This window comes from Zingiber officinale, chromosome 10B (genome assembly GCF_018446385.1).
Source record: "Zingiber officinale cultivar Zhangliang chromosome 10B, Zo_v1.1, whole genome shotgun sequence".
NCBI lineage: Eukaryota > Viridiplantae > Streptophyta > Magnoliopsida > Zingiberales > Zingiberaceae > Zingiber > Zingiber officinale.
Window position 1 is genome coordinate 41,579,413 of NC_056005.1, and position 26,726 is coordinate 41,606,138.

A 26,726-nucleotide genomic window follows, 5' to 3' on the forward strand; every position below is an offset into this window, starting at 1 on the left:
AAATAGATATTTAATTAGCTTCTGTAATATGGTTTAACTTATGAATAACACATCGGTTAAACATGGAGTAAAAATGTTAAGTATCATTTCTAATCCAAGTTTAACTTCTGAAGGGCAATTTGGATTAATAATATTAAGCATCGTTTGCAATCCAAATTTAACTTCAGTAAAGCACATGGGTAGCTAGGATAGTTCTATGCTTATATAAAATTTTGTACAGGAAAACTAGAACGGTATTCTGAGTAGCAACCAATAACATCGGAGGATGGTTTTGGGTTTTGCTTCTTACTTTACTTGTTTTACAAATTTGTGAGCTTGGAATTGTATTACTTCAATTTTGTTTTAGAGTTTTACTATGTTTGTATATGGTATTTATCTTGTAGTGGTTGTGTGTAAAGCCTAAATGGCTAGCAGTTTGTCGTTCTTGATTTATGGGCTTTCTTTTCGTTTTCCGTTGTATTTTTAATACAGTTGTGTGAGTTATTTATTATACAACTACATGGTTGTGATCATTTTGTTCCAGCCGAGTGGGTCGTGTATATAACTGCATGGTTGTGTATGTTCCAGCCGTGTGGGTTGTTGATTATATCTTGTGAGTAGTCGTGTGACATTGTATATATGATTCATATTGTCACCGTTACAGGGGAGATGTTATCCGTTTGACATGCAAAGACTCCTCTGGGGCATGACAGATATTTTGTAAGCATCTACCATTGTTCCCATAAGGTATTCTTAGGAAAAACATTTAATGTGTACCTGATGATATCGAGGTTCTCCACTTTCTGACCAATCATGTGTAGTCCATTGAGAATCTATATCCGTGGGACCGGCTCTAGGGGGGCCGCTGATGTGGCGGTTCCACATTTATGTGTAGTCCATTGAGAAGATCTTGGATTTTGGCATGAAGCTAGCTTGCTAACTCTCCTTCCTGCATTTTTATATTATATATAGAGAGTAAAAGAAAATAAACAGTTGACACAAGTTAGTTTTACTTGGTTTGAAACCTATGACGACTCTATTCCAAGGCCCGCAATCGTCGAATGCTTTTGTTAGGAAATTCACTATCAAATCCAAATAAGTACAAGTGAGAAATTATAATATTAAAACATCTATAAAGTAAAGTATATTGACAACTATAGATCTGAAGATTCTTGTGTTAGGTCATCGGAGCAGTGTTACAACGTCGTTGCGGCTTTTCTGAGCAGTGTGTAAGAGCAAAAGTCATTCGGATTGATGTATTCAAGGTGTTGGTCGAACCCTCCTTTTATAGCTCCATCCGGGGGCCTGGACCCACCCCTGGGCACCTCTACTGGATTGACATGGGGTGCCCTCATTGAAACTTGTCTGGGTGCCTAAACTGATGACGTAGGTGGGCCAGTCGATGCGCTCCAACTCATCCTATGGATGAAGTTTTGCTAGTCCGGGCGCTTAGAGCAACTCCGACCGCCTGGACCGTCTGTTTGCCCAAGGTGACAAAGGCTAGCCGCCCAAGCTCACCCTTGTAGCCACTGATCTAGATGCTTGGAGTACCTCCGGGCTCTCGGAAGTCCAGATGCTCGGATGTTCGGACGCCTGGACAAGCTCCAAGCATTGGGAGCCCTCTTTCCAGCCACCTTTCACTTTTAAACACTTGCACTACAGAGTTATAAATAAAGCAGGATAAATTTTGATAGTCTCCGAACTGTCCGGTCCTAACTTTGAATTTCACTGAAACTCTAGGTTGGACCGACACCTACTGTTCCTCTATGGGAAACAACTCGTCCTCCTACTACTCTCAGGAGAGATTACCTTTTGCCAAACCAGTCCTCTAGACCGTTTGCACTTTTTCTCTGCATCCAACATCTCAAGACTTTCCGCTTGACGTCCGAACCCTGACCTATCCAATCTTCCGCCTATTGTCCACGACCCCCAAGACATTCACCTAGTGTCCTCGATCCTAGAATCTCATTCGATATCTTTGACCTACTAAGACTTTGTCCAATCCCATAGACCAGGATTTCATTGTTTAGTCGCAACTAGGACCTTCCACCTGCATAGTATCCACTAGGACTTCTTTGTCTAACCTCAATTATGACTTTCACGTTGCCTAAGATCGATTAGGACTTTCTTGCACATTCAGTTAGACTTATTAGATTACAACACAGCTTAACTTTGAACCTTTGCCAAATATCAAAACACAAGTTTGATTAGCTAATGCTTCCAGCACCAATAACAACCACATATGAATCAACAAAACATATTCAAACGATTCAACGCATACTTTTGTGGAGATCTATAATAAATATGCAAAAAAATAAAGGCAAAACCATAAAGAAAAATTGTAAATCCACACTTGAAGCTAGAGATATCGTCATCTTGTTATCACGGGAAGAATCTGAAGATCAAAATATCAATTAGCTTTAGAGCGTGATCTTCCATAGGTGCGAGGGTGACAGCTCTATAATCTTGGTCTGATAGGGAAAGCCAGAAAGTTATTTGTTTTCTCTTCTTTGGGATCACATCCTCTTTTATATATATATATATATATATAACAGGCCTAAATCCGTTAAATACCCATCAATACTAACGGTACCGGGCTAATAAATTCTATATATGAATCCACATCTAATACTACAAATTCAGTATTCAACACACCAATTAGATCGCTTTAATGAGTCCATCTACCATGACAATTTGTCTATCATTAATCAACATTTTAACACACTTAGGTTAAATCTAATATTTTGAATATATGTTAATTGACATATGACTTGCTTAACTAGCTCCAACTCGCTTTACTTTGACCCGATTAGACTATTTAACTTGATAATTTGTTTAGCTTTACTAGATCAAGTGATTTGTTGACCCCATTGGCCCGTCCAATATGAACAAACTGATTAACCTATTTGAGATGTTCACACTGATAACCCCATTTGACCTGTCAAACTGACTAAAGTTATCGGATTAGCTTGACCAAACCAATTTAATTGTGGGTGCTATCAGAATTGAGTCAATCTGAATTTGAATTGAGTCAGATTTTTCTACAATCTAGTCATTTAAGTTCTAATTGAAATTGATTCGAGTGAAAGCACATTGAATTTAAAAAATCTAACTGATGTAGCCTTAAATCAGCCAACCAAATTCATAATAATAAAAATCTTCCATTAAGCTTAATAAATACGGCTAAACGCCATCTTCATTTTATGACATTTTTACTTCAATTCTTAAAAAGAATTAGTCGCATATTATACTCTCACGAAAATAAAAAGTCCCTTATTATCATTATCATTAAAATGACCTCATTTTACTCTAAAGTAATTTTCCTACAGTGACATGATAAATTTAGGATATTAAATTATTGGATCATCCACTATATGTATTTTTAAATTTACTTTGATGTTAAGTCAAAAAATTATATGGATCCCAGATTAATTTGATCATCTGAGGATTAACTTAGTATATATATATATATATATATATATATATATATATATATATATATATATATATATATATATATATATATACACACACACATTAAGCGACGCTTTATTCGTGATCATGAGCGAAATCCGACGTGTACTATCTAACGTGATCAAATTTTTTTTTTTTTAATTTCTCTCTCATCTACATGTAACAACTTTTCTCTCTCTTTTTTTTAAAATTAAAATGAAATTTTATCTCCTTTCTCCTATTTTACATAAAAAAGTTATTATGGTAGTGATGATACAACGTTGTAGCAGTTAGTATGCAGTAGTTGCTATAACGATATAGTAGTGACTATAATGGTGCAGTAGCTGCTATAACGGTACAGTAGCTACTATAATTGTGCAGAAGTTGTTACAATTATGCAGAATCTGCTACAACGGTGCAGTAGCTGCTACAACAGTGCAGTAGCTACTACAATAGTGCAGTAACTGCTACAACATAGTAGCTATACAATAACACTACTACATGTTATAGTAGCTATTATACAGAAGATGCTACAATGTGTAGTAGCTATTATGTAGTAGCTGCTACAACGCTGTAGAAGTTATATCACCTTTAAAAATTAGCAGCACAATAATTGTTTCATGCAATCAGATGAGAGAGAAATGAGAATTTTATAGTCGTTGCATGTAACTGAGAGAGAAAAGTTGTTGCATGCAGATAAGAGAGAGATTAAAAAAATTAGGTTTTGGTCACATTAGATAGCCCATTTCGAATTTCACTCATGGTCACGCGCAAAGCGTTGCTTATATATATATATATATATATATATATATATATATATATATATATATACAGATTTGATATGATGGACGATGCTTTGTGCGCGACCGTGAGTGACGTGCAGACGTGGCGTTGCTAGCTCGATTTCCCTACATACCATTTATTCTCTCTCCCCTCCCACATGCAATTCAAAATCACGTCGTGAGAAATTACCCAAATTAAAATTAAAATCTCCCTCGCCACTCTCCCACTCTCGCTCCCTCCGTCTCCATCGTTTGTCGTCCGACCGACCGACCTCATAAGACGGCGGGAAAGTTTAATATTAAAATCTCTCCCTCGCCGCTCTCTCTCTCCCTCGCTTGCTCCCTCTGTCAACGTCCTCTGTCGTCCATAGTCCGTCGGATGTCGTCCCTCGATCCTCGTGCTCTCGGCGGGAAAGTTTCACCGGCGTCTTCATTCGCACAGTTGCTGCGAGAGCTTACCACCTCTCTCCATTCGCAATGGTAAGTCGTTTCATTTTAATTTGACAATCCACACCGTTATAGCCTACAAATATTAGAAGGATTATTGCTATAACGTTCAGGGACGACGCTTTGTACAAACGACTGCAGGCTACAGCTAAGTGGTCGGTTGCAGCATAGCTGCTACATGTTGGAGTAGCCACGTGGTAAGTCATTTTTTTGGCAGCTACAATTGCTAGCATATATTACCCCTAGAAATTTATCAGCTTGGTAAAAAAATAGTTGAAATTATTGTTTAAAGATGCAGCATCTTTGCTTCGCTTCTAAACGTTGCATCAACTACTTCGCAGGAAACTGCCCTTGTAGCTGCTACAACTTGTGGCAGCTAACTTGGATTGGTCGTCGTCGAAGGTCGGATAGATTTATGCTACGACGTGGAAGGGCGACGGCTCTAACAACCGCCTACAGCCACTTGGACTTTCCTTTGCTGCTACAAGTTGTAGCAGCTACATGGAGAGGTAGCTGCTACAAGTAGCTGCGACACCTTGTAGCAGCTAACTTGGAAAGGCGTATTTCTAGTAGCCCTATTGTCTCACAGAGATTAATTCAGTAGACATATTTTTGATATGATGTATATCAACTTGCTAAAAAAATGAATTAAAAATATTTCCGCTGCTGCAGCGCCCTTGGTTTGCTTTATTGGTACACGTTGAAGCAGCTACTTCGTCTAATAACTGCTACACCTTGTAGCAGTAAACATGGTAAGTCGTTTTTCTAGTAGCCTTATTTTCTAGCAGAGATTAACCTAGTAGCCATATTTTTGATATGTTGTATATCAACTTGCTAAAAAATTGATATAAAATTATTTCCGCTGCTGCAGCGCCTTTGCTTTGCTTTGCTCCTACACATTGAAGCAGCTACTTCGACTCATAACTGCTACACCTTGTAGCAGCTAACTCTACATGTAGATGCCACAACATGTGGCAGCTAACTAGGTAAGATATATGCTTTTAGTAGCTATATATTTTATTTTGATTAACCCTAAAAATATTTAATTGTCTCTCTATATCAACTTGCTAAATAAATGAATATAAATAAATTCCACTGTTGTGTCGCCTTAGCTTTGGTTTGTTGCGACGCGTTGTAGCAGCTACTTCGACTAATAACTGCTACACATTGTAGCAGCTACTTGTACATGTAGCTGCCAAAACCTGTGACAACTAACTCCGTAAGTCCTTTTTTTAGTAGCCATATTTTTGTTTAAATTGTAACCCTAAAAATATTTAATTGTCTCTCTATATCAACTTGCTAAAAAAATGATTATAAATTATGTCTGCTGCTGTAGTGCCTTTACTTTGGTTTGCTGCGACGCATTGTGGTAGCTACTTCGACTAATAACTCTTACACCTTGTAGCAACTACCTCTACATGTAGCTGCCCAAACCTGTGGCAGCTAACTTCGAAAGTCCATTTTTTAGTGGTTATAATTTTGTTCAAAGATTAACCCTAAAAATATTTAATTGTCTCGGTATATCAACTTGCTAAAAAAATAATTTTAAATTATTTGCGCTGCTGCAGCACCTTTGCTTTGATTTGCTGCAACGCGTTGTGATAGCTACTTCGACTAATAACTGCTACACCTTATAGCAGCTACCTGTAGCTGCCACAACTTGTGGCAGCTTACTCCGTAAGAAATTTTTTTAGTAGGCAAATTTTTATACAAAGATTAACCCTAAAAATTATAAAATTGTCTCTCTATATCAACTTGCTAAAAAAATGATTATAAATTATTTGCGTTGCTGCAACACCTTTGCTTTGGTTTGCTGTGACGCGTTGTAGCCGCTACTTCGACTAATAACTGCTACACCTTGTAGCAGATACCTCTACATGTAGCTACCGCAACCTGTGGCACCTAACTCGATAAGTCCCTTTTTTTAGTCACCATATTTTTGTTAAAAGATTAACCCTAAAAATATTTAATTGTCTCTCTATATCAACTTGCTAAAAAAATGATTATAAATAATTTGTGCTGCTGCAGCGCCTTTGCTTTGGTTTGCTGCGACGCGTTGTAGCAGCTACTTCGACTAATAACTGCTACACCTTGTAACAGCTACCTCTACATGTAGCTGCCACAACCTGTGGCACCTAACTCGCTAAGTCCCTTTTTTAGTCACCTTATTTTTGTACAAAGATTATCAACTTACAAAAAAAATGATTTAAAATTATTTCTGATGTTGGAGCGCCTTTGGTTTGATTTGCTGCTACACGTTGAAGAAGCTACTTCGACTAATAACTGCTACACTTTGTAGCAGCAACCTCTACATGTAGCTACAACAACGTATGGCAGCTAACTCGGGAGGGTAGCTGGTATAACGATGTAATAGCTCTTTCTTCGTTTATGCTCCAACAAGATGTTACTCTGCATTTTCAACCAATAATAGTTCATAGGAATCTCAGGTTTTACACGTGGTAGAAGCAACTGTAGCACGTTGAAGCAGCTAGTCTTCAGAAGTTGCTACATGTTGTAGCAGTGTATTACCTTTTTTCAATTATTGTGGTACTATATATACTGTGCAATTATATTTTTACCCTCATAGGCCAAAGTTTTAAACCCTAAACTCGCCGTGTGACAAATATTTCAAAGGCATTTTATTGATAGTTCATCAATGCCCCACGGAGTCTTCATCAATCAACCTCACCGCAACGACTTGTTTCTCATCCAAAGCTTTGCCTCCATCGTAAGTATTGTCTTAGAGTTTATCATCCAAACCTTCACCTACTATGATAGTTTGAATTTATAGGGTTTTGAACCATCTCCTAGCTACTACAATGGGGTTTAATGTTTTTAGGTCGATAATCAATGAGGGTTTACTTTAAGCGAATCAAGAGTTTAAAAAAAATATTTATCTTTGCTGTCGTAGCTTGTGTCGTTGAACTGCTACAAAATGATACAACGTGGTTAAACCCTATAGTGTCGATTGGCTTCTCACAAATGTAGCAGCTACTTGATACTAACTGCTACAACGTGTAGAGTACTCATGTTTAGCAAGAACAAGTCACATTGTACTACATAGGAGAAATTATAGACATTGTAATGTATTAGATTATGGGTAAAAATAAGAGTGTCAGGTATCATAGTATGGGTGAAAATCAATTGCATTGCAGTGAATGCAACAGAGTATCATTAAGATCTTATGTATTTTTTGGACAGAATTAAATGGTGAGCCAGAGAACTGATGCTTCCCGTGCATATCGTAAGAAAGTGCACTAGAAAAGTAATTACCCTCACTTCAAGGGTTTTATATCATCACTACACATAAACGATCGACAGATGGAGTTGATCAATGGAAGTCCATTTGCTTGAGCAGTAGCCATGTCTGAAATTGCAAATATTCGAAGCCTTATACAAAATATATTTGGCAATTGGGACGTTCAATCTAGATGCTTCATCTTTCATAATAGGAACATTAGATTCACTAGGAAAGATGTTTCATTGATTCTGGGAATCCCAAACCAAGGCGATGAAGTTAATTTGCAACAGCATGCAGCCACCACCCCACTATTTCTTCAACACTTCCATAATGTGGAGTGTACACAGAAGGAGCTAGAGAACAAGATGATCAACCTCAGCAAACAACCTCCATCTGCTGAATCTGATACTCTCTTTTGCCAATTTTTAATATTGTATTTCTTTGTTTCTGTATTATTTACTACTACTAACAATATATCTAGATTACTAGTACAATCACTAATAGATTGTGTAGATGATTTTGCCAATTTAGATAGGTATAATTGGTGTAAGGTTGTATATGACTATATCAGCCCACAGCTGGGGGTCATTGGTCCGATGCTTTCACAGAGGCCGAAACTAGAGGGCCTTGCGGGAAATCAAGCTCCCATGCTCAGAGGGTTCGCACATCTCCTTGCTGTAAGTCCCTAAATATAATGATAGTCTCATAAGATTTATGCAAAAAGTAACATATTTTAACAATTTTATTGTATTGCAGGTCTGGATGTGTGAACATGTCAGAATAATCGATCCTTAGAGATAGCATGCCCTTCCAAGAATATGCAGATGAAGGCTCTCGGGTGGAGGCAATAAAGGCTAGGATCGCTGAATTACCTCCTGCAAAAATAATTGTTGATTTAAGTCCATCAGACCTAGAGACACATCTGCTCTCAAACGATTCCCTAGAAGATCTTGTAGAGCATATAGATCAACAAATTGCAGAGGGGGTTTTTACAATTAGCTGATAAGGGGAATTATGAACAAATTCCAGAGCAATTTACTGAACAAGCAGCCAATATTTAGGAAATTCCCCACCAAGTGCCTAAACAGGCAGCCGAAGCTCTGAAAAATCCTGAATAAGTTCCTGAGCAATTTACTATAGAATTTATTCAAGAGAAAGAGGCTTGTACAAATTGTCAAGCAAGGGAGGTCGAAAATTCTTGGTTGGAGTCTATGGTTGAGGGCAAGGACCAGATTATTGGCCAGATGGAGGCCAAAATTAGTGAGTTAATTGAGGAGAATAAAAAATGTGCTAGTGATGCAGAAACTTCATTAGCTTCCAAGGATAAAATAATTGATGAGAAGGACAGAATTATAGAAGTAAAAGAGCAAATTATAACAGAGCAAAATAGAAAAATTAAAGATCTTCAGAGTTAGTTGCTTGCGAAGGTTATTGTCCCATTACCTCCCAATCGGCCATTAACCAGGACCAAGAGTTGTGCTACAAAGAGAATCACACCCCCAACTGTCAAAGAGATTAAGGGAGTGCCCTTGGCCAAAAGGAGTAAAAGAGTCACTTTTCAAGATGAGCATGAGACAGAGATGGCGAAGGGTATAGGAGAGGCATTTGTTGTGCCTCCTGTTAAAGTACAAGAAGGTCATATCTCATCTACTGATGTAGGTGCCACATCTTCATCAACTAAACTATTGTATATAATTGCCAAACAAAAATCCAAAATAATTAAGGTACGGTTTTGGTTGGTTAAATGTGTTGTCTTTTAGTCCTAATTCACATATTATTACTCACACCGAAAATTTGACTCTATGTATTTGTTCAGCAAGCGAAGTCATATTTTAAGAAAAATAAAGATGATGTGGTGGCAGAGACATGTGTTCAAATTGAGCCAACTAAAGTGAGTTGGAAGTTTCTTGAGTTATACACTTACTGTAATGTAAATATATGATGGATTATATGTATACTTATATTGTGAACACAAGGTTAAATTACTTTGGAATTATCTTCTTATTTAATAGTGAAATAAACATTTTATTTTGTTGAATAAAATCAACCATGTCTGATTTAGAAGTTGATATAACACATATAATTTATGTAACTGCTTTAATTGTAGCAACAATAGGCACTGCTGATGTAAAACCAAATTAACGGACATGTTTTATTTTTGGTTTATGTAGGGCTACGACAAAGCCAATATGGGCCAACGAAATGATATCATTGGATATGTCATCTTTCTTGTGTCTTTTTGATTGGACTATCTTCAGATATGGTGATTGCATAAATGTATATTTTGCAATCATTGTAGAGGAAGCCAAATCTTTTGGCATACCTTATCAATCATCTATATTTTGTCCTGCTGGTTTTGATGTAAGTATAACACCAACTCCTACTATCTAGTTTTTTATTCTCCATATATGCCTCCAACAATGTTTGCCTGCATGCATAGGATTTGTTTGCAATGACAACATATGAGGCATTTGGGCTATCAACAAGCATTGACACTGACAAGCCACCCAGGTATATATTCTGTCCATTAAATAATGCAGATGATCACTGTCACCTACTTATAATAGACCTCCAAGAAGCTTGCTATATGCATTATAACTCCCTTGGAGCCTCAGAACTATACACATCTAAGTTTCAAATTCTGTAAGTAACTGCCATGTTGAGTAAATCATAATGTATTAGATGTATGTGTGTATTGGTTACAAACTTCAAACTCGTGCAGGTGATTTTTTTAAAAATATGGGCCCATCTTACTATGAAATGTGGTATCCAGGGCTACATTCCTTAATGTCAAGAGATTTTGAGGTATCTACAATCCCGGGTCCAACATAAGTAAAATTGTAAGTACATATGTTTATTTATAATTTTATACATCTCCATACTTCCGCTAGCAATTATAATATTAAAAGTGTGAAATCAAGTCTATCTTTCAGGTTAGATTGTACAATTTTTGTCATGCGATACACCAAGAGTTTAATGTACCAAAGGCCAACAAATTTTGGACAAGCAGGAATGAGAGAATTTAGTTTTCATGTTGGTCATAACATTTTTAATAGCAAACACTGGATTAATGACAAGGTAGGGGTGTAAACGTATTGTTAAACTGATTGTAAAAGTATTTTAATTCCCATAAAATTAGGCTTGGTGGTGTAAATGTATTTGTAATACTGCTGTCAATGCCTTGCGAAGCTAATACAGGGTATAGCTTCAGATAATTTATATTAAATGTGGCAAAATACAATTATATATTTTTATGATCGGAAGTAGGTACTATTACAACGTGTAGCAGCTAATCTGTATATATATACTACTGCAACGTTTACAAGCGAAGCAAAGACGCTGCATCTTTAAACAATAGTTTCAACTATTTTTTTACCAAGCTGATATATTTTCTAGGGGTAATATATGCTAGCAATTGTAGCTGCCAAAAAAATGACTTATCAAGTGGCTACTTCAACATGTAGCAACTACGCTGCAGTCCACTTGGCTGTAGCCTACAACCATTTGTACAAAGCGTCGTCCTTGAACGTTATAGCAATAATCCTTCTAATATTTGTAGGCTATAATAGTGTGGATTATCAAATTAAAATGAAACGACTTACCATTGCGAATGGAGAGATGTGGTAAGCTCTCGTAGTAGTTGTACGATTGAAGACGCCGGTGAAACTTTCCAGCCGGGAGCGCGAGAGCCGAGGGACGACGTCCGATGGACTATAGACGACGGAGGACGTTGACGGAGGGAGCGAGCGAGGGAGAGAGAGCGGCGAGGGAGAGATTTTAATATTAAACTTTCCCAGCGACTTGTGAGGTCGGGCGGATGACGGACGACGGACGACGGACGACGGAGACGGAGGGAGCGAGAGTGGGAAAGCGGCAAGGGAGATTTTAATTTTAATTTGGGTAATTTCCCATGACGTGGTTTTGAACTACATGCAGAAGGGGGGAGAGAATAAATGATATATTTTATTTGTAGGAAAATCGAGCTGGTAACATCACGTCTGCGCATCGCTCAAGGTCATGCATAAAGCGTCGCCTAGTATATCAAATATATATAAACAGTTCTAATTAACGGTGAAACTTGAACACCTCAATTATATATATATAAAAAAGCCATTTTAAAATAAAAAATTATTTTAATAGTTGTTAAAAGAGATGTTCATGGATAGAAAGGATGCTTCGTGAACTTCTGCCTTATAATTTTATACAATTTTAGTTCGACTCCACTCGAATGTCATTTATGCAGATTAAACCCCCAGTTAGACTGATTCCTATAGTCTCATTTTAGTACCTGAAATTTATTGTAATACATCATTTTAGCTCAAAATATGATGTACAGAGTAAAATGTTGCAAAGTCAGTCATTTTAGTGAAATAAAGGAGTTAAATCAAGTTCCTATAAACTTTTGTCGTCTTCTTCTTATTTCGTGTGGTTGCAGATTAGGAACAAAAACGGTGGCAGCAGGACAGGAATCTCGAGTTGGGCCGCCCCTCATCCTTTCAATCGACTCTACCTCGATTTCATTTCCCTCCCGCCCATCCCTCTCTCCAAAACCATCCTCCTCCTCCTCCTCCTAGATTCTATGCTCCTCCTCCTTCTAAATTCTATCTGTTTTATATCGATTGCTTGATCCAATCACCATGCCATCGGGTCCTAGGAAGCGAAGAGCCGCCAGGCGCAAGGAGAAGATGCAGAGTGTGGTTACCCTCCTCCCTTCCGATGGTCCTATAGGTATTTTCTTTTCTCTTCCCCTTTGTTTTTCTTTTCCGTTGTTTTCTTCATTTTATGGCTTCCGGTCACGGTTTCTTCAGATGCCGGGCAACAAGAGGATCTGATTCCGCACGAGAGAACAGAGAGCGACTGCCAGTCCCCACCATATTCCTCTGCCCCGTCTTCTCCATATGTCGAGAGCCGACCCTCACGATCCTCAAACGAGTGGTTTGGATCTGATGCTGTCGATAATGTGTTGGAGAGTTCGACGAATAACCTAAAAGTAGCGGGCTTCATGCAGGAAGATGAGCAGGAGGTTGCTTTGGCTGCAAAGGAAGTATCTTTATTGCCTACACTTACATCGGATGCTATATCAGAATTATTTGCCCAATCTGAGAAGGATGATAGGAATTCTGTTGAGCAATCATCTGTTTGTGTCGAAAAGATTATTTCTGTGCAAGAGGAGAGAAACCAAATGACCGAGGTTGTTATTGCAGTAAAGGAAGTAGCTTTATTGTCCTCAGATGCACCTGAAGCTAAATCAGATGAATTTACCGAATCCAAGAATGAAGTTAAGCAACCCTCGGAAGAATCAATTATTTCCTTCCAAGAGATTACTACTTTGCCCGAGGAGAATAGCCAAATCACTGTGGTTGCTGCCAATGTTCTTGAGAAGACCTCAGGTGATCAGGGATTAAAAGGTGCACACGTCCGTGATGTTAATGGGGTCGTCAAACAAGATGGTGAGACTCGTGAAGCTTGTCAAGTTGCTGGAGGAAACAAGGCATTACTGGCAACTGAGGTTCTAAAATTGAACTCTTGTGGCTACCCTCTTGACTTGAATTAATGCACTAATTAGGTAATATATGGAGTTATGCAGGTCTTACCCCATGTTCCACTGGTGGTGAACCATACAAAGTGGTGGAATTGTTGTGGACTGCTTGATTGTATCATGGGCCACGATAGATAATTCTAGGTATTTTAGTAACCTCAGAAGTAAGTGCTTGTTAATTTTTGTCTTTTGCTTTGGTTAACTATTTCACAGCCTATAAGAAGGCTTTTAAACCTAATTGATTTGTTAACTAATGGATATTCATCTCTATATAGTTAATTTAGATGCTTTTCAATTTATCAAGAGTGCTGATTACGTTAGTACACGTTGGGCTATAGTAATTGAATACTATTAGAATATTAGAAAAGCCAATGTACAGTAATTGAATAATAATTCAAAATGATTACTGGTTTTGATGCCAAACAATGAATACCTTCTAGAATCCATGAAACATTTTAATTAGCAGTTCAAGATTACAACAACAACAACAATCAAGTCTTTTTCCACTAGGTGGGGTCGGCTGTATGAATTCTTGTACGCCATTGAGCTCTATCTCCTATTATATCATCATCTATATTTAAATAAATTTTATCTTGTTTTATTGTTGCTAACCAAGTTTTTTTTTTATTTTTCTCTTCCTCGTTTGATATGCATGTTTATCATAGTTTCACATCGTCTAACTGGAGCATTTATTGGTCATCTAAGTACATGTCCATACCATCTTAAACGTGTCTTTCGGAGTTTTTTCTTCAACTCCGACTTTCTCTCTAATGCTCTCATTTCTTATTTTGTCCATCCTCGTATGTCCACACAACCACCTTAGCATTCTTATCTCTGCAACTTTCATCTTCTGCTCATGTGCTCGAGTCATAGCTCAACATTCAGCTCTATATAACATAGCAGGTCTAACTGGGATTTTATAGAACTTATCTTTAAGTTTAAGAGGTATTTTACGATCACATAAAACACTCGCCGCTCCCATCCATTTCACCCATTCTACTTATATTCTATGTAAGACATCTCTCTCAATCCCTCCATCGTTTTGCAAAAATGATCCTAAATATTTAAATCCCTCGGTTCGGGCAACTCGTCCTCTCCTATCTTAACAATTGTTTTATTACTTCTAATATTGCTAAACTTAAATTCCATATATTTTGTCTCTAATTTACTAAGTTTAAAACCTTTCTCTTCTAGTATTTGCCTCCAACATTCTACTTTAGCATTTACTCCTTCATGTGTTTCATCTACCAAAATAATATCATCTGCAAACAACATTCACCACGATACTGTGTCTTGAATGTGCGCAGTGAGTTCGCTCATAATTAGTATAAAAAGATAGGGACTTAGAGCTAATCTTTGATGTAACCCTATCTTTATTAGAAATGCTTCAGTTACTCCGTTTGAAATCTTTACTCTGGTCGTTACATCCTCATACATATCCTTAATTAGTTCAATATATGTTACGGTAACACCTCTCTTTTCTAAAATTCTCCATATAATTTCTCTTGGGACTCTATCATAAGTTTTTTTTTAAGTTAATGAATACCATGTGTAGATCTTGTTTTTGCCCCCGATATTTTTCAATTAATTGTCTAAGAAGCATGAAGCCAAATTGATTTTTTGTCACTATGTCTCATTCCTTAATCTTTTTTCTATAACTTTTTCCCAAAGTTTCATAGTATGACTCATTAGTTTAATACCCCTATAGTTTGCACAATTTTGTACATCTCCCTCGTTCTTAAAGGGAACTAGAGTACTTATCCTCCATTGATTAGACATTTTTTTTCGTTTTCAATATTATGCTAAATAATTTTGTAAGCCATTTAATACCTTGTTTCCCTAAGCACTTCCATACCTCTATCGGAATATTATCTGGTCCAACGACTTTTCCATTATGCATCTCATTTAAAGTTTGTTTTACTTCTGAAGTTTGAATTCTACGATAAAAATTAAAATTTCTATGCTCATTCGATCTACTTAAATTACCTAAGTTAAGTTGGTCACCTAAACCTTTGAAAAAACCACTTACCCATCGCTCTTTTATTTCTCCATCGTTTACTAATACCCTATTACATTCATCTTTAATACATTTTATTTGGCTAAGATCTCTTGTTTTCCTTTCTCTCACTTTAGCTATTATATAAATGTCTCTTTCCCCTTTTTTTGTATCCAATTTTTGATATAATCGTTCAAAAGTTTCATTTTTTGCTTCACTCACTACTTTCTTAGCTTCTTTCTTGGCTATTGTATATTTTTTTTAAGTTTTTCTCGTTCTTACAAATATATAATTTCTTATAAGTTATTCGTTTTTCCTTCACTTTCCCTTATACTTTCTCATTCCACCACCAAGATTCTTTACTTAGTGGTGCATGTTTCTTTGACTCACCGAATACACTCTTAGCTACTATTTTCAACTTTGATACCATCTTATCCCATGTTGTATTAGAGTCATCGTATATTTCATCTAATGCTTGTACTTTTATCTTTTCGCTAAATATATTTTGCTTCCCATCCTTTAACTTCCACCACTTAATTCTAGAAATCGTATATATTTTCTTTCTATTGATACTATGTTTGAGGTGTATATCCAACACTACTAACCTATGTTGGGTAGTTAAGCTTTCTCCAGGGATAACTTTGCAATCTTTACAAATCTTTCTATCCTTCTTCCTAACCATAAGAAAGTTAATTTGCGATTTATTATTTCCACTTTTGAATGTGACTAAGTGTTCTTTTCTTTTCTTTTCTTAAAAAATGTATTAGCTAATATAAGGTTATATGCTATTGCAAAATTTAATATAGTTTTCTCTTCCTCATTTCTCGTTCCAAACTCATAACTTCCATGCACTCTCTCATATTCCTTATTTTTCACTCCGACATGCCCATTTAGATTATCTCTTATTAAAATCATTTCATTTGGTGGAATATTTTGTAATATTTCATGTAAGTTCTCCCAAAATCTTGATTTGGTAGCTTCATCTAATCCTACCTGTGGTGCATATACGCTAATTATGTTCATAGTTTCTTTGGCCACTATTATCTTAAGGGCTATAATTCTATCCCTTTTTCTAACTACTCCTACAACTTCATCCTTTAACAAACTATCTACAATAATACCCACTCCATTTCTTGCTTTACTCTTTTCAGTGTACCATAACTTAAAACCCGAGTTCTCTATCATCTTTGCCTTCTCGCCTGTCCATTTTGTCTCTTGTATACATAAAATACTAATTCTTCTTCTAATCTTCATATCTACTATCTCCATTGATTTATCAGTGAGAGTTCCTATGTTTTATATTCTAAATCTTAGATTATTAGTTTTCCTATCATATTTGTTCTTATCCAATTTATGGTGTGAGAACTCTCACCTATTTAACACTGCACCCAAGTTCTCATGGAGATGTAGCGGTCCTTGTTGAGACGTTACAGTCGGATCCTGTAACACAAACTCTTGCATATTTAGCACTACACCCGAATTCTTGAGATGTAACGGTCCTTGCTGAGACATTACAGTCGGACTCTGCAACGCGTTCCTTCCGGGGAACAACCTAGTATTAGCACAATAGTTTAATGGATCAATTCATTGAATATTTGCTATAGTTTTGACGCTGGCTGACAACCTAACGCAACCCTCCTCCTTTATCCGGGCTTGGGACCAGCCATGATCGCGGTAGAAAACGGTATGAAGGGTATCAGGAATATCTGAGGAAGGGCGGCACTAAAACTTAATGAAGACTTCACTTTGTTGCCCAATACAATCAGGAATGTTGGTTGGTTCACAAAGAATGAGTGTTAGCTTCACAAATGGTACAAACTATCATTTTAATTTTTAAAAACATTTCATGTACCTTTTGAGAGTTCCTATTGCACTAATAGATTATTTATTTATATTTGGCAAGTATATCAATTAATATTAGTGGTTTCAACTTTTGACAAATTTTGTCCTTTTGAGATACTCCTGAAAATAATATTAAGAGCTTTAGTTCTTCAGCTCTAATGCCTGCTCCTCTGTTCCTTTCTTTTTATCAACATTCAGATTTGCTTTCTGGTTTCTATGAGTCAATATTTTAAGCCACTAAGTTTTGATTATTGTATGAAAAAATTCACAGTGCCTCTTTCATTCACCTGAATTTTTGAAATGCTTTAAAATGCCAATTTGTTTTACCAGACTCTCAAGATTCCTTTGTCTGGGCCTCATGTCAAATTTATTAGGTTAAAAATCAATTTCATATGTTGTCGACACCATGTTCAAAGAAGATTGAGCACGGGGATAAATTGAAATGAAAATTGATAGAGCTGAAAAAAAGTGATGTATTGTAATATATTCTTTTGCTCTCCATGTCCAAATTGTTTGCATTATAACGTTTTATCATAGTTGACCTGAGTCTATAAGAAAAGACAAATCCAACAAAAGATTAGTAGTTAAAAGACAGCACATTTTCATTTTGAAATATCTTGATACATTTTCTAAATGCAGGTTATGAGATAAGAACAAAGCTCACTAAGTAGTTTTTTATGAGGACTAATTTGTTTCTTGTAGTCTTTGCTGTGGTTCTTCACCTGGAATAACTATTTATTAGTGTGCGTTAAAATCCTTCTTGATATCCTAATGATGTTTTCTAAAGCCAGTTTTTCTTTATTTATGTATATATGGCTTAGGTAAGTTCCCTTTGTCTTATATGTCTCATGTTGTAATAGTGCAGGTACAGACAGTTTTTCTTCAATGAAGGTTACCCTAATAAAGCTTCTCAAAAAATCATGATCGTCATCTCGAGTCTTTTAACTTTAGATGTCCACGAGTAATAATTTTGCTGCTGCACTATAAGCTGATTAGTAAGCATGTTAAATGCCTCATCTTGGTTCTTAGAAAAGTTGTTTGTTCAACTTTTTGATGTACCCTTTGCTCTAATAGACTCTGATGTTATAAAGATAAGTTTTGCATTATTTAGCTTTGCCCATAACGTTATCTTTACTGGCACATTCAGCAACCGCAATAATGTTATCTTTTCTGATGAGTTTCAGTTGCATCAGTAATGTTATCTTTTCTGATACCTTCAGCAGGTCGGTTAGTGTTGCCTGTGCCACATTCAGTCGTAGCTGCAATCAGAATTTGCACATGTTGATGTGAAAAAGAGTCCTAGTGAACATGGAGAGTTCTGTTGATATCTTGTATTACTAGACATTTTAAACTTGAGATTCACATGAAGACATAAATCATACCATCTCACCAGCTTCATGAGCGATTCCGTTGAAGTCACAGGAAGTGTAGATCTGCTTTCAATGGTAGAGATTGTCAATAAGCAAGATCGGATAATTAGAAAGTTCTTGGAGATTCAATGATTCCTAAGATTATAGTTATAATTACTTTTATCTAGCATCGACTACAATCAAAATAAAGCTAGATGTTATTGCTAAAATGCTGGATGGTACAAGATGGGTTGGGATGGGTTTGGCAAGATATGGGTCCACTTTGCTTGGCTATGTTCCAAACGTCAAAGATATTTTATTTTAGCTTTCTTTTATAATTTTTAATATGATTTATGTGTTAATGGTAATAATTGAGACTTTTAATTTATCTGGTAAACATTCAAGAGCCTAACAGATGTGTAGTGCATTCGGAGCCTAACAGAGATCAAGGGACATGTAGAGTAGAGAATAGCTTCTTAAAGGAGTATTTTGTTGTTTTTTGGCATTCGACTAACTAAATGTTTTTGTTTGGTGATGACTGAGGCCACAAATTCTCAATTAAGGAGAGTTTTGATGCCTAAGAGATGCATCACGGTGTGTTTATAGGCGGTTGGGGATCATAAACCTGTAGAGAAGAACATTTTTTTTTCTTGTTGAGAGTTCTTAAATGTTTGGGAAGTATTACTTGCAAATTTTTCTAAACTTTTTCTCCATTGGTATTGACAGATGAGTCTAACGAGGAATAAAATAACTTTGTATAATATGTAGAGGTGTAAATGAATCAAGTCGTTCGTGAGATATTCGAATCTCAATTTGATAAAAATTTGTTTCAGGTCATTTAGTGAGACTCATTAAGATAACAAATCAAGCTCAAGTTTCATAATACTCTTTTCGTTAACTCGTGAATATATTCATTAGCAAGTTCATGAATCAATTTTAAAATAAAAAAATACTAATTATGATATTAAATTTATAGATTTTGCATTCTATTTATAAAAATTATGGATAAATATATTAAATTTATTTATTAGAATAAAATTATAAATTTTAATAAGAATATTATAATTTTCTTTAAATATAAAATTTAATTTATAATGAATATTTAAATTTATAATTTATATTTATTAAACTCGTTTAGACTTGATAAAAATTTGAATAACCTCATGAGTATGAATATATTCATTAAATAAAATTTGAACTCGACTTAATTATAAATGAATCAATTCAAATATTTAAAACTTCAGTTCAACGTGATTACATTCCTAATAATACGTGAACATGAATGTATTTAATTTTATTATATGTTTTCTTTCAAATTATATGAACTTTGGTTTTTTTTTTCCCTTGCCGGCATAAGCGTACATAGAATCATTTTAAATAATTCGTGCCTGTATGCACGTTTGTTTTATAGTAAAAAATCAAAATCATTTATTTATAACTTACAAGACCTCATAATGTCTAAGTTTAAATTGAGAGGTCAAAACCAATAAATCAATTTAAATATAACTGAATTAAATTGAAATTTTTAATTCGGAGACTTATCAAATGGTGCATGCAAAGCTGGGGGATTTCTAAACGGTGCACTATACGTTGAGAAAGACTAGAGGGCCCGTTGCATGTCAATCACATATTTCAATCACTCGAGCCAAATTTTAAAAGAGCAAATATAAAAATTATTGATGCATACCATCTCAATCTCTTTTCTTTCCCCTCTCTCCCCACTTATAAAAAAACAGCCCCAAGATTATAATACAATAGTGAGGACATTCAATTATTTTCCAAATATTTGCTATTCCGTTCCTAATTACAATATATTTATAAGTTTTTTTTCTCTACTTATGGAAAAAGCAAATATTTCTCTCTTCCACTCACTTGTTAATTTATACCATTTAAATTTATTTATTTTTAAATTAACTCCTAAGATCAGAACTAAGATTTGACCAAAGGCGTCATTCATTATTTATTTTGAATTTTCTAAAGATGCTTTAGTATTATGCTAACTTTTAACTAGAATATTTGATCATGATCTCCCCACACCAACCCATAGTGTTACTTATTTAGAACCAAGATTTGGCACGATATTTACCTTCCTCTCACTCAATTTTATCGAATGGGTACAAGTTTGCAGAAATCTAAATAACCAGGTCTAATAGTGAATTTCGGTTAAAATTCACTGCTTGACCTAGAGATCTCAGATTATACCCATTTCATGTCCTGTGGATATTTGAGATTGCAAGTGTTGGTGCAATCCACCTTTATTTGGTCAAGCAAGAGTTAATTCAAACAAGACTTGATTTTTAGAAATGAGCTAAGTCTAGTCAGGTCAAGGTTGATCGGATGACTTGGAAGGAAAAATCCTAACTGGAGGTTAGACAAGGGAAAGTCTTAACTGGAGGTTAGATAAGGCAAAATCTAGGCAGATTTATAAAACCGGGTGTTTGGCAAGGCCAAGTCCAAGCAGGTTAAAGGTGACTGAATACTTGGCGAAGGGAAATCCTAAGGGAATTAGCCTTAGGTGGTGAAGTCTTGGAGGAAATTCAAGCAAGAAGCCTAGTAGATTAGGTAGATTTATAAGAGTATAACTTGATCCTAAGGGAGTGACTCTTGGTGGTAAAATTTTGAGGAGTGAACTCTAATCAAATGATAAGGCTAATAGGTCAGGTAGACTTACAGGATTAAGCTAGGTTGCTTGTTTGTGTTATGTATGACTATTTTGTAGGAACCTAGAATTGAAAGTAAAACAAAGAGTAGATAAATGTAATCGGACACAACTAGACCAAGTCTGGGTTGAACTGGACCCAAGAAGGTTCGATCGACTGATCTAGGTTTTCGGTCTACTGATTGGGTTTAGGTTATTGAGTTCGGGTCCGGACTCAGATCGATGATGTGTCCTGGTTCTCTAGATTGATCCACTTGATAAGGCAAGATTACGAGACTCGATCTAGATCATGAAGAGCTCGATCTTTTGGATCATGTTTTATTGAGGTTTGATATATCGATAAGGCTTATCGGTAGATCGAAAATGACTTATAAAAAGAAGCCTTGGGAACAGAGCTCAGACAATAATTCTTGTATTCTATTCTTCACCTTTGCACTCGGGAAACATGCTGCGAAGCTCTGTGACTAGGGAGACTCTAGGAGGAGTGAACTACACTCAAGACTTCCAAATCGACTTGCTACAAGGAATGCTTGTCAACAAGGAAAATAAATTAAATCAATTCACAAATCAACTAATCAAGTTCAAACCAACTCAATCCTTGAACTAATACACTAAGATCTATTTGACTCATATAGAGTTCAAGTAATAAATGAAAGTGTATACTACTTAGTAATAATCGATGATTTAAAAATATTTAAGAAATAAAGATGAAATATTTAAAATCTTTAATAATTTTTATAAACAAATAGAAAATAAAAAAGATTTAAAAATCAAAAGAATTAAGAGTGATAATGACTGTGAATTTAAAAACTATAGGTTTAATTATTTCTGTATAGAAAATGATTATCATCATGAATTTTCATGTCCTAAAACACCTTAAAAAAATGAAATAATGAAAATAAAAAAATAGAACCTTACAAGAAACCAGTAGAACAATACTTAATGAATATCAACTATCCAAGTACTTTTGGGTTGAAACCATTAGTACAGCTTGCTACATCTAAAATAGAACAACTATAAAAAAAAAATATAATAAAACCTCCTATGGAATTTGTTATAATAAAATATCTAATATTAAATATTTTAAAGTATTTAGATGTTCAATATATATATTAAGTACAAGATAACATTTAGAAAAATTTACCTCGAATGTTGGAAATTAAATTTTTATAGGATATTCACTTAATAGTAGAGCTTATAGAGTTTATAATAAAAGTACACTAAGGATTGAGGAATAACAAATATAAAATTTGATGAAAACTCTAACTCTAAAGAGCCTAATCAAAATCAGACTCAATATACCAATAGCCTTTGTTAGGTCTAGTATTGATCAACGGGGAGCTAGTGAAAACCAAAACTAAATAGAAGATCAAGAAGATGAACAAGATCAACCACAAGAGAATCTACAAGAACAAACTGATTCAAGGATAATAAGAGTTAGTTTCGGCTATCTAATTGAATAAATATTAGATGAACTAGACCTAAGAGTTCAAACGATAAACATTTAGAAACCTAAATCAAATTGCATTATTATCTAAAATTGAACCCAAAATAGTAGAATAATCACCACTTGACACAAATTATAGCTATGTAAGTAGAATTGACTCAATTTATATGAAATGAGGTCTGAAACTTAGTACCTTTGCCCAAAACTAAAAAATTCATAAAAATAAAATTGGTATTTAGAAATAAACTGAATGAAAAAGGTGAAACTATAAGAAATAAAGTAAAATTAATAGCTAAAGTGTTTAGTAAAGTAGAGGGACTTTACTATGATGAAACTTATACCCCAGTAGACAGACTTGAATCCATTAGAATGTTATTGAGTTCTGCAACCCATAAAGCATTCAAACTCTATCAAATGGATATTGAATTCACTTTCTTTAAAGAACTAATCAAGAAATAAGTTTAAGTAGGTCAACCACATGAGTTTAAAAGTGTAGATTATCCTGACCATGTATTCAAATTAAAGAAAGTATTATATAGTCTAAAATAAACACTAGGACTTGATACGAAAGATTATCTACATATCTGATATCCAAAGGATTCAATCAAGGATGAGTCGACTCAACTCTTTTTGTAAAAAACCTTGGGTTGGATATTTTTATAGCTCAAGGTGGCAAAAAGGCGAATACGCTCACCCACAGCCTCCCCGCCAACCCGTCCCAGAGCCAACACGGAGGAGGTAAATCACGGACGGTTACTAGCCTTTAGAATAGTGACTAACATATAAGGGAGGTATTTATCTCAGTTTTGCCGATATTCGAACCTCAGACCTCATGGTGGCAACATCTCCTGCGCTAGTCACTAGACCGTCCTGAGGGGACGGATATTTTTATAGCCCAAGTATATAGATGACATAGTTTTTGGATTAATAAACTTAAAATTTTTATAAGAATTTATAACTTTAATGGAAAAAGAATTTGAAATCAGTTTAGTGGGCGAACTAACATTTTTCATAGATTTACAAATTAAGCAAAGTAAAGAAGGTAATTATGTATATCAATAAAAATACAAAAACAAATTACTTAAAAGGTTTGGAATGGAAAATACTAAGGAAATAAAAACACCAATAATAACTAATATAGCATTAGATAGTGATCCAAATAGAAAATCAGTTGACCTTAAATACTACAGAAATATCATAGGTAAACTCTTATACCTAACTGCAAGCCAACTTGACATTCTATTTATGGTTAGTATGTATGCAAGATACCAAACCTGCACTAATGAATCACATTTAATTAATATTAAAAGAATCTTTAGATTTCTAAAATGAACAATTAATGTAGGAATGTAATACCCTAGGACAACAAACTTTGAACTTATTGGATTTTCTGACAGATTATATCGGCAGTAAATTGGATAAAAAAAATATAAGTGGTGAATACCAACTCCTTGAACCATCACTTATCAGCTGATTTAGTAGAAAACAACCCTGCTTTGCTTTGTCTACTACTGAAACAGAATATATATAGCAATGAGTGAATATGTAATACAATTATTATGGATGATGCACATATTAAAAGACTTTAACTTATAATATAAAAATCTAAAAATATTTATTGATAATATAAGCTCAATTAACTTAAACAAAAATCTAGTGCATAATTCAAGAATAAAATATATTAAAATTAAATATCACTTTGTTAGGGACCACGCCACCAAAGAAAATATTGAACTTAATTATGTTGAGTTCAAATCAAATTTAACTGATATTTTCACTAAACCACTATCAAAATTCAAATTTAGTAATTTACGATGATAATTGGGTATGTGTATTATAGAGTAGGACTTGTTGCTATTTTTTAAACATATTTTTTAAATATTTTTTACAAAAATTATTATATGTTTTTTTTAAATCAAGAATTAAATTAGACTTAGCCTAGGTTAGAACTCTAGAATCCATATTCCCATAGACTTAGCAGCTTTGTCATCTTACAAGCACCAAGGAATTAACTTTGATTGTGTACTATGAAACTTACACCGGTGTGAGATGTATAAGGTGTACCCTAGGTTCCAAATGTAGATACAGAGCATCAACATAAACCAAAAAGTAATCTTTTTTTTTTTTATAAAAATAAACCACTTGTGGCTAACTTATTCAAAGACTTAATGATCCTTATATCATTCAAGTATGAAAAATTTAGACATTTATTCAAGGATAATTTTTTAGATGATTATTTTTAAACTAAGTTTTTTTTAATTAAAACTTTAACTTCAAACTCAACTTAAAACGAACAATAAACTTAAATTAAACTTATTTCAATCTAATTAAATTTAAAACTTAATTAAAATTTAGAAAACTTAATTAACTTAAACTTGAAACTTAAAAACTAAAAATTAAAGTTAATTCAACCTAATTAAACTTAAAATAAACTTAATTAAACCTAATTAAACTTAAATTAAATTTTAAAATAACTTAAGTTAATTAAATCAAATTAAAACATAAAAACACTTGAAGGCACCTTGGAACATCCAAGGCTCCCCCTTAAAGTGGCAAAATTCACTGCTCGTTTATTCGAGGTGCCTTGGAACAACCAAGGCACCTCGCAAAGAGGCAGAAAAATTCCCACCGAAACACAACCGAGGTGCCTCCAGATATTGGAGGCTGCCTAGTTCTGCGATTGAAGGTGCCTTCCAAAAAATGGAGGCATCTCCAATCTGAAATAAACTACTAACATAACTAAAACTTTATTGCTTCTGTTCTTCACTAAAGGCGCCTTCTAGTCGTCTAAGCCCATGTTTTCACCACTCTTTCACGTATTCCTTTTGTTTTGGCTGACAATGCTTTGTAGGTAATCCCTAAATTCGAATCTTTCCATAAATTTTGTCCGTATTTGCAATGTTTCTTGAATTTATTACACAATCTCTATTTGTTTTTTTTAAAAAAAAGTGGATTCTTAATCCGCCTGTTACTAGTGCTAGTGGTACCCTCTCCATAGATGATAGATTTCCTACTGAACAACTTAGACTAAAATTTTTAGATTATTGATCTGGTAGTTGATGTGCGTAGATTATATACACTTTTATACATGTTTGGACGCACATCTACTTGCATTTTATTAACATAATCTATGTTTATTGCACCCTATCTCTTTATAATGTCATACTTTCATTATATTTTGTTTGGAGATCTGCTCTTTGCTTGTTTTTATTGACATGAGGCTATTTGGAGCTAAAATGGAACAAAAACGCACATAGGAGCTTGGGCTGTGTAGGCCACACGACCGTGTGGCCATTAGCATGTTTCGCCCGTGCCTGCAATCCAGATGTGAAGAGGGCCACGACCATGTGAGACACACAGCCGTGCCATTATCCTCGTGGCCAAGCAGCACAAGGCCGTACCAAATGGCACGACCGTGCCAACTTTCCAGAGGCAAAGAAGGCCACGACCGTGTGAATCCACACGGCCGTATGACTTTGGCAGAGAAGAGGAAGGCCACGGCTGTGTGAGCCACACGACCATGTAACTCAACCCGAGAGGAAGCCGTGTGAGGCCGTGTGGATTCTACACGACTGTGTGACGAAGAACATGGATTGTGCCATGCCAAAACAGAGCTGTACTGAATTCTGGGCAGATTGCAGACCGATCGTAAAATGGTCATAACTTTGTGCTCCGTTGGAGTTTCGGGCTGTTCTTTATACCAAAATGTAGCTGACTTCAAGATCTACAACTGTGCTTCAGATCCAACAGAGATAAAGCATTGTCTTCCTATGCTAAATGGCATGGCCGTGTCTCCCAACCGCAGGTTCAACTAGACCTCCGCCCAGACTGTAGACCAAACTTTGAACCACCATAACTTTCGGTTCGGTTGGAGCCAGGGCTCGATACAAGTATCAGATTGAAGATAATTTCAAGAGATACAACTTTGGTTCAGGGAAAATCATAAGAAAACCTAGTTTAATAGGTGAAAAACTTGGTTTACTGGACCCCTG

General features: G+C 35.1%; 1 protein-coding gene across 10 annotated transcripts; it reads left to right on the plus strand.

Annotated features, from left to right (window-relative positions):
• The first annotated feature begins 12,352 nt into the window (after positions 1 to 12,352).
• On the plus strand, positions 12,353 to 18,811 carry LOC122030457. 10 transcript variants are annotated; one of them, XR_006125428.1, is made up of 5 exons: positions 12,354 to 12,630; positions 12,711 to 13,411; positions 13,490 to 13,605; positions 18,145 to 18,274; positions 18,500 to 18,811. XR_006125428.1 is itself a non-coding variant. In XM_042589666.1 (4 exons), exons 1-3 carry the CDS (start codon positions 12,540 to 12,542, stop codon positions 13,577 to 13,579), a joined length of 882 nt encoding a protein of 293 aa, XP_042445600.1. In that variant the 5' UTR covers positions 12,353 to 12,539; the 3' UTR covers positions 13,580 to 13,585; positions 18,500 to 18,811. The 10 variants fall into 10 exon arrangements, 8 of the variants coding, with proteins under 8 accessions (XP_042445600.1, XP_042445601.1, XP_042445594.1 ...); XR_006125429.1 differs by having other exon boundaries at positions 18,503 to 18,811; XM_042589666.1 differs by lacking the exon at positions 18,145 to 18,274 and having other exon boundaries at positions 12,353 to 12,630; positions 13,490 to 13,585.
• The last annotated feature ends 7,915 nt before the right edge of the window (positions 18,812 to 26,726 follow it).

What these genes read in the sequence shown, in the direction of transcription:
- LOC122030457 (XM_042589666.1), top strand. Translation starts at nt 12,540, where the DNA reads ATGCCATCGGGTCCTAGGAAGCGAAGAGCCGCCAGGCGCAAGGAGAAG. An exon ending in CCCTTCCGATGGTCCTATAG is followed by an intron (nt 12,631 to 12,710) that starts GTATTTTCTTTT and finishes CGGTTTCTTCAG; the next exon opens with ATGCCGGGCAACAAGAGGAT. An exon ending in AGGCATTACTGGCAACTGAG is followed by an intron (nt 13,412 to 13,489) that starts GTTCTAAAATTG and finishes GGAGTTATGCAG; the next exon opens with GTCTTACCCCATGTTCCACT.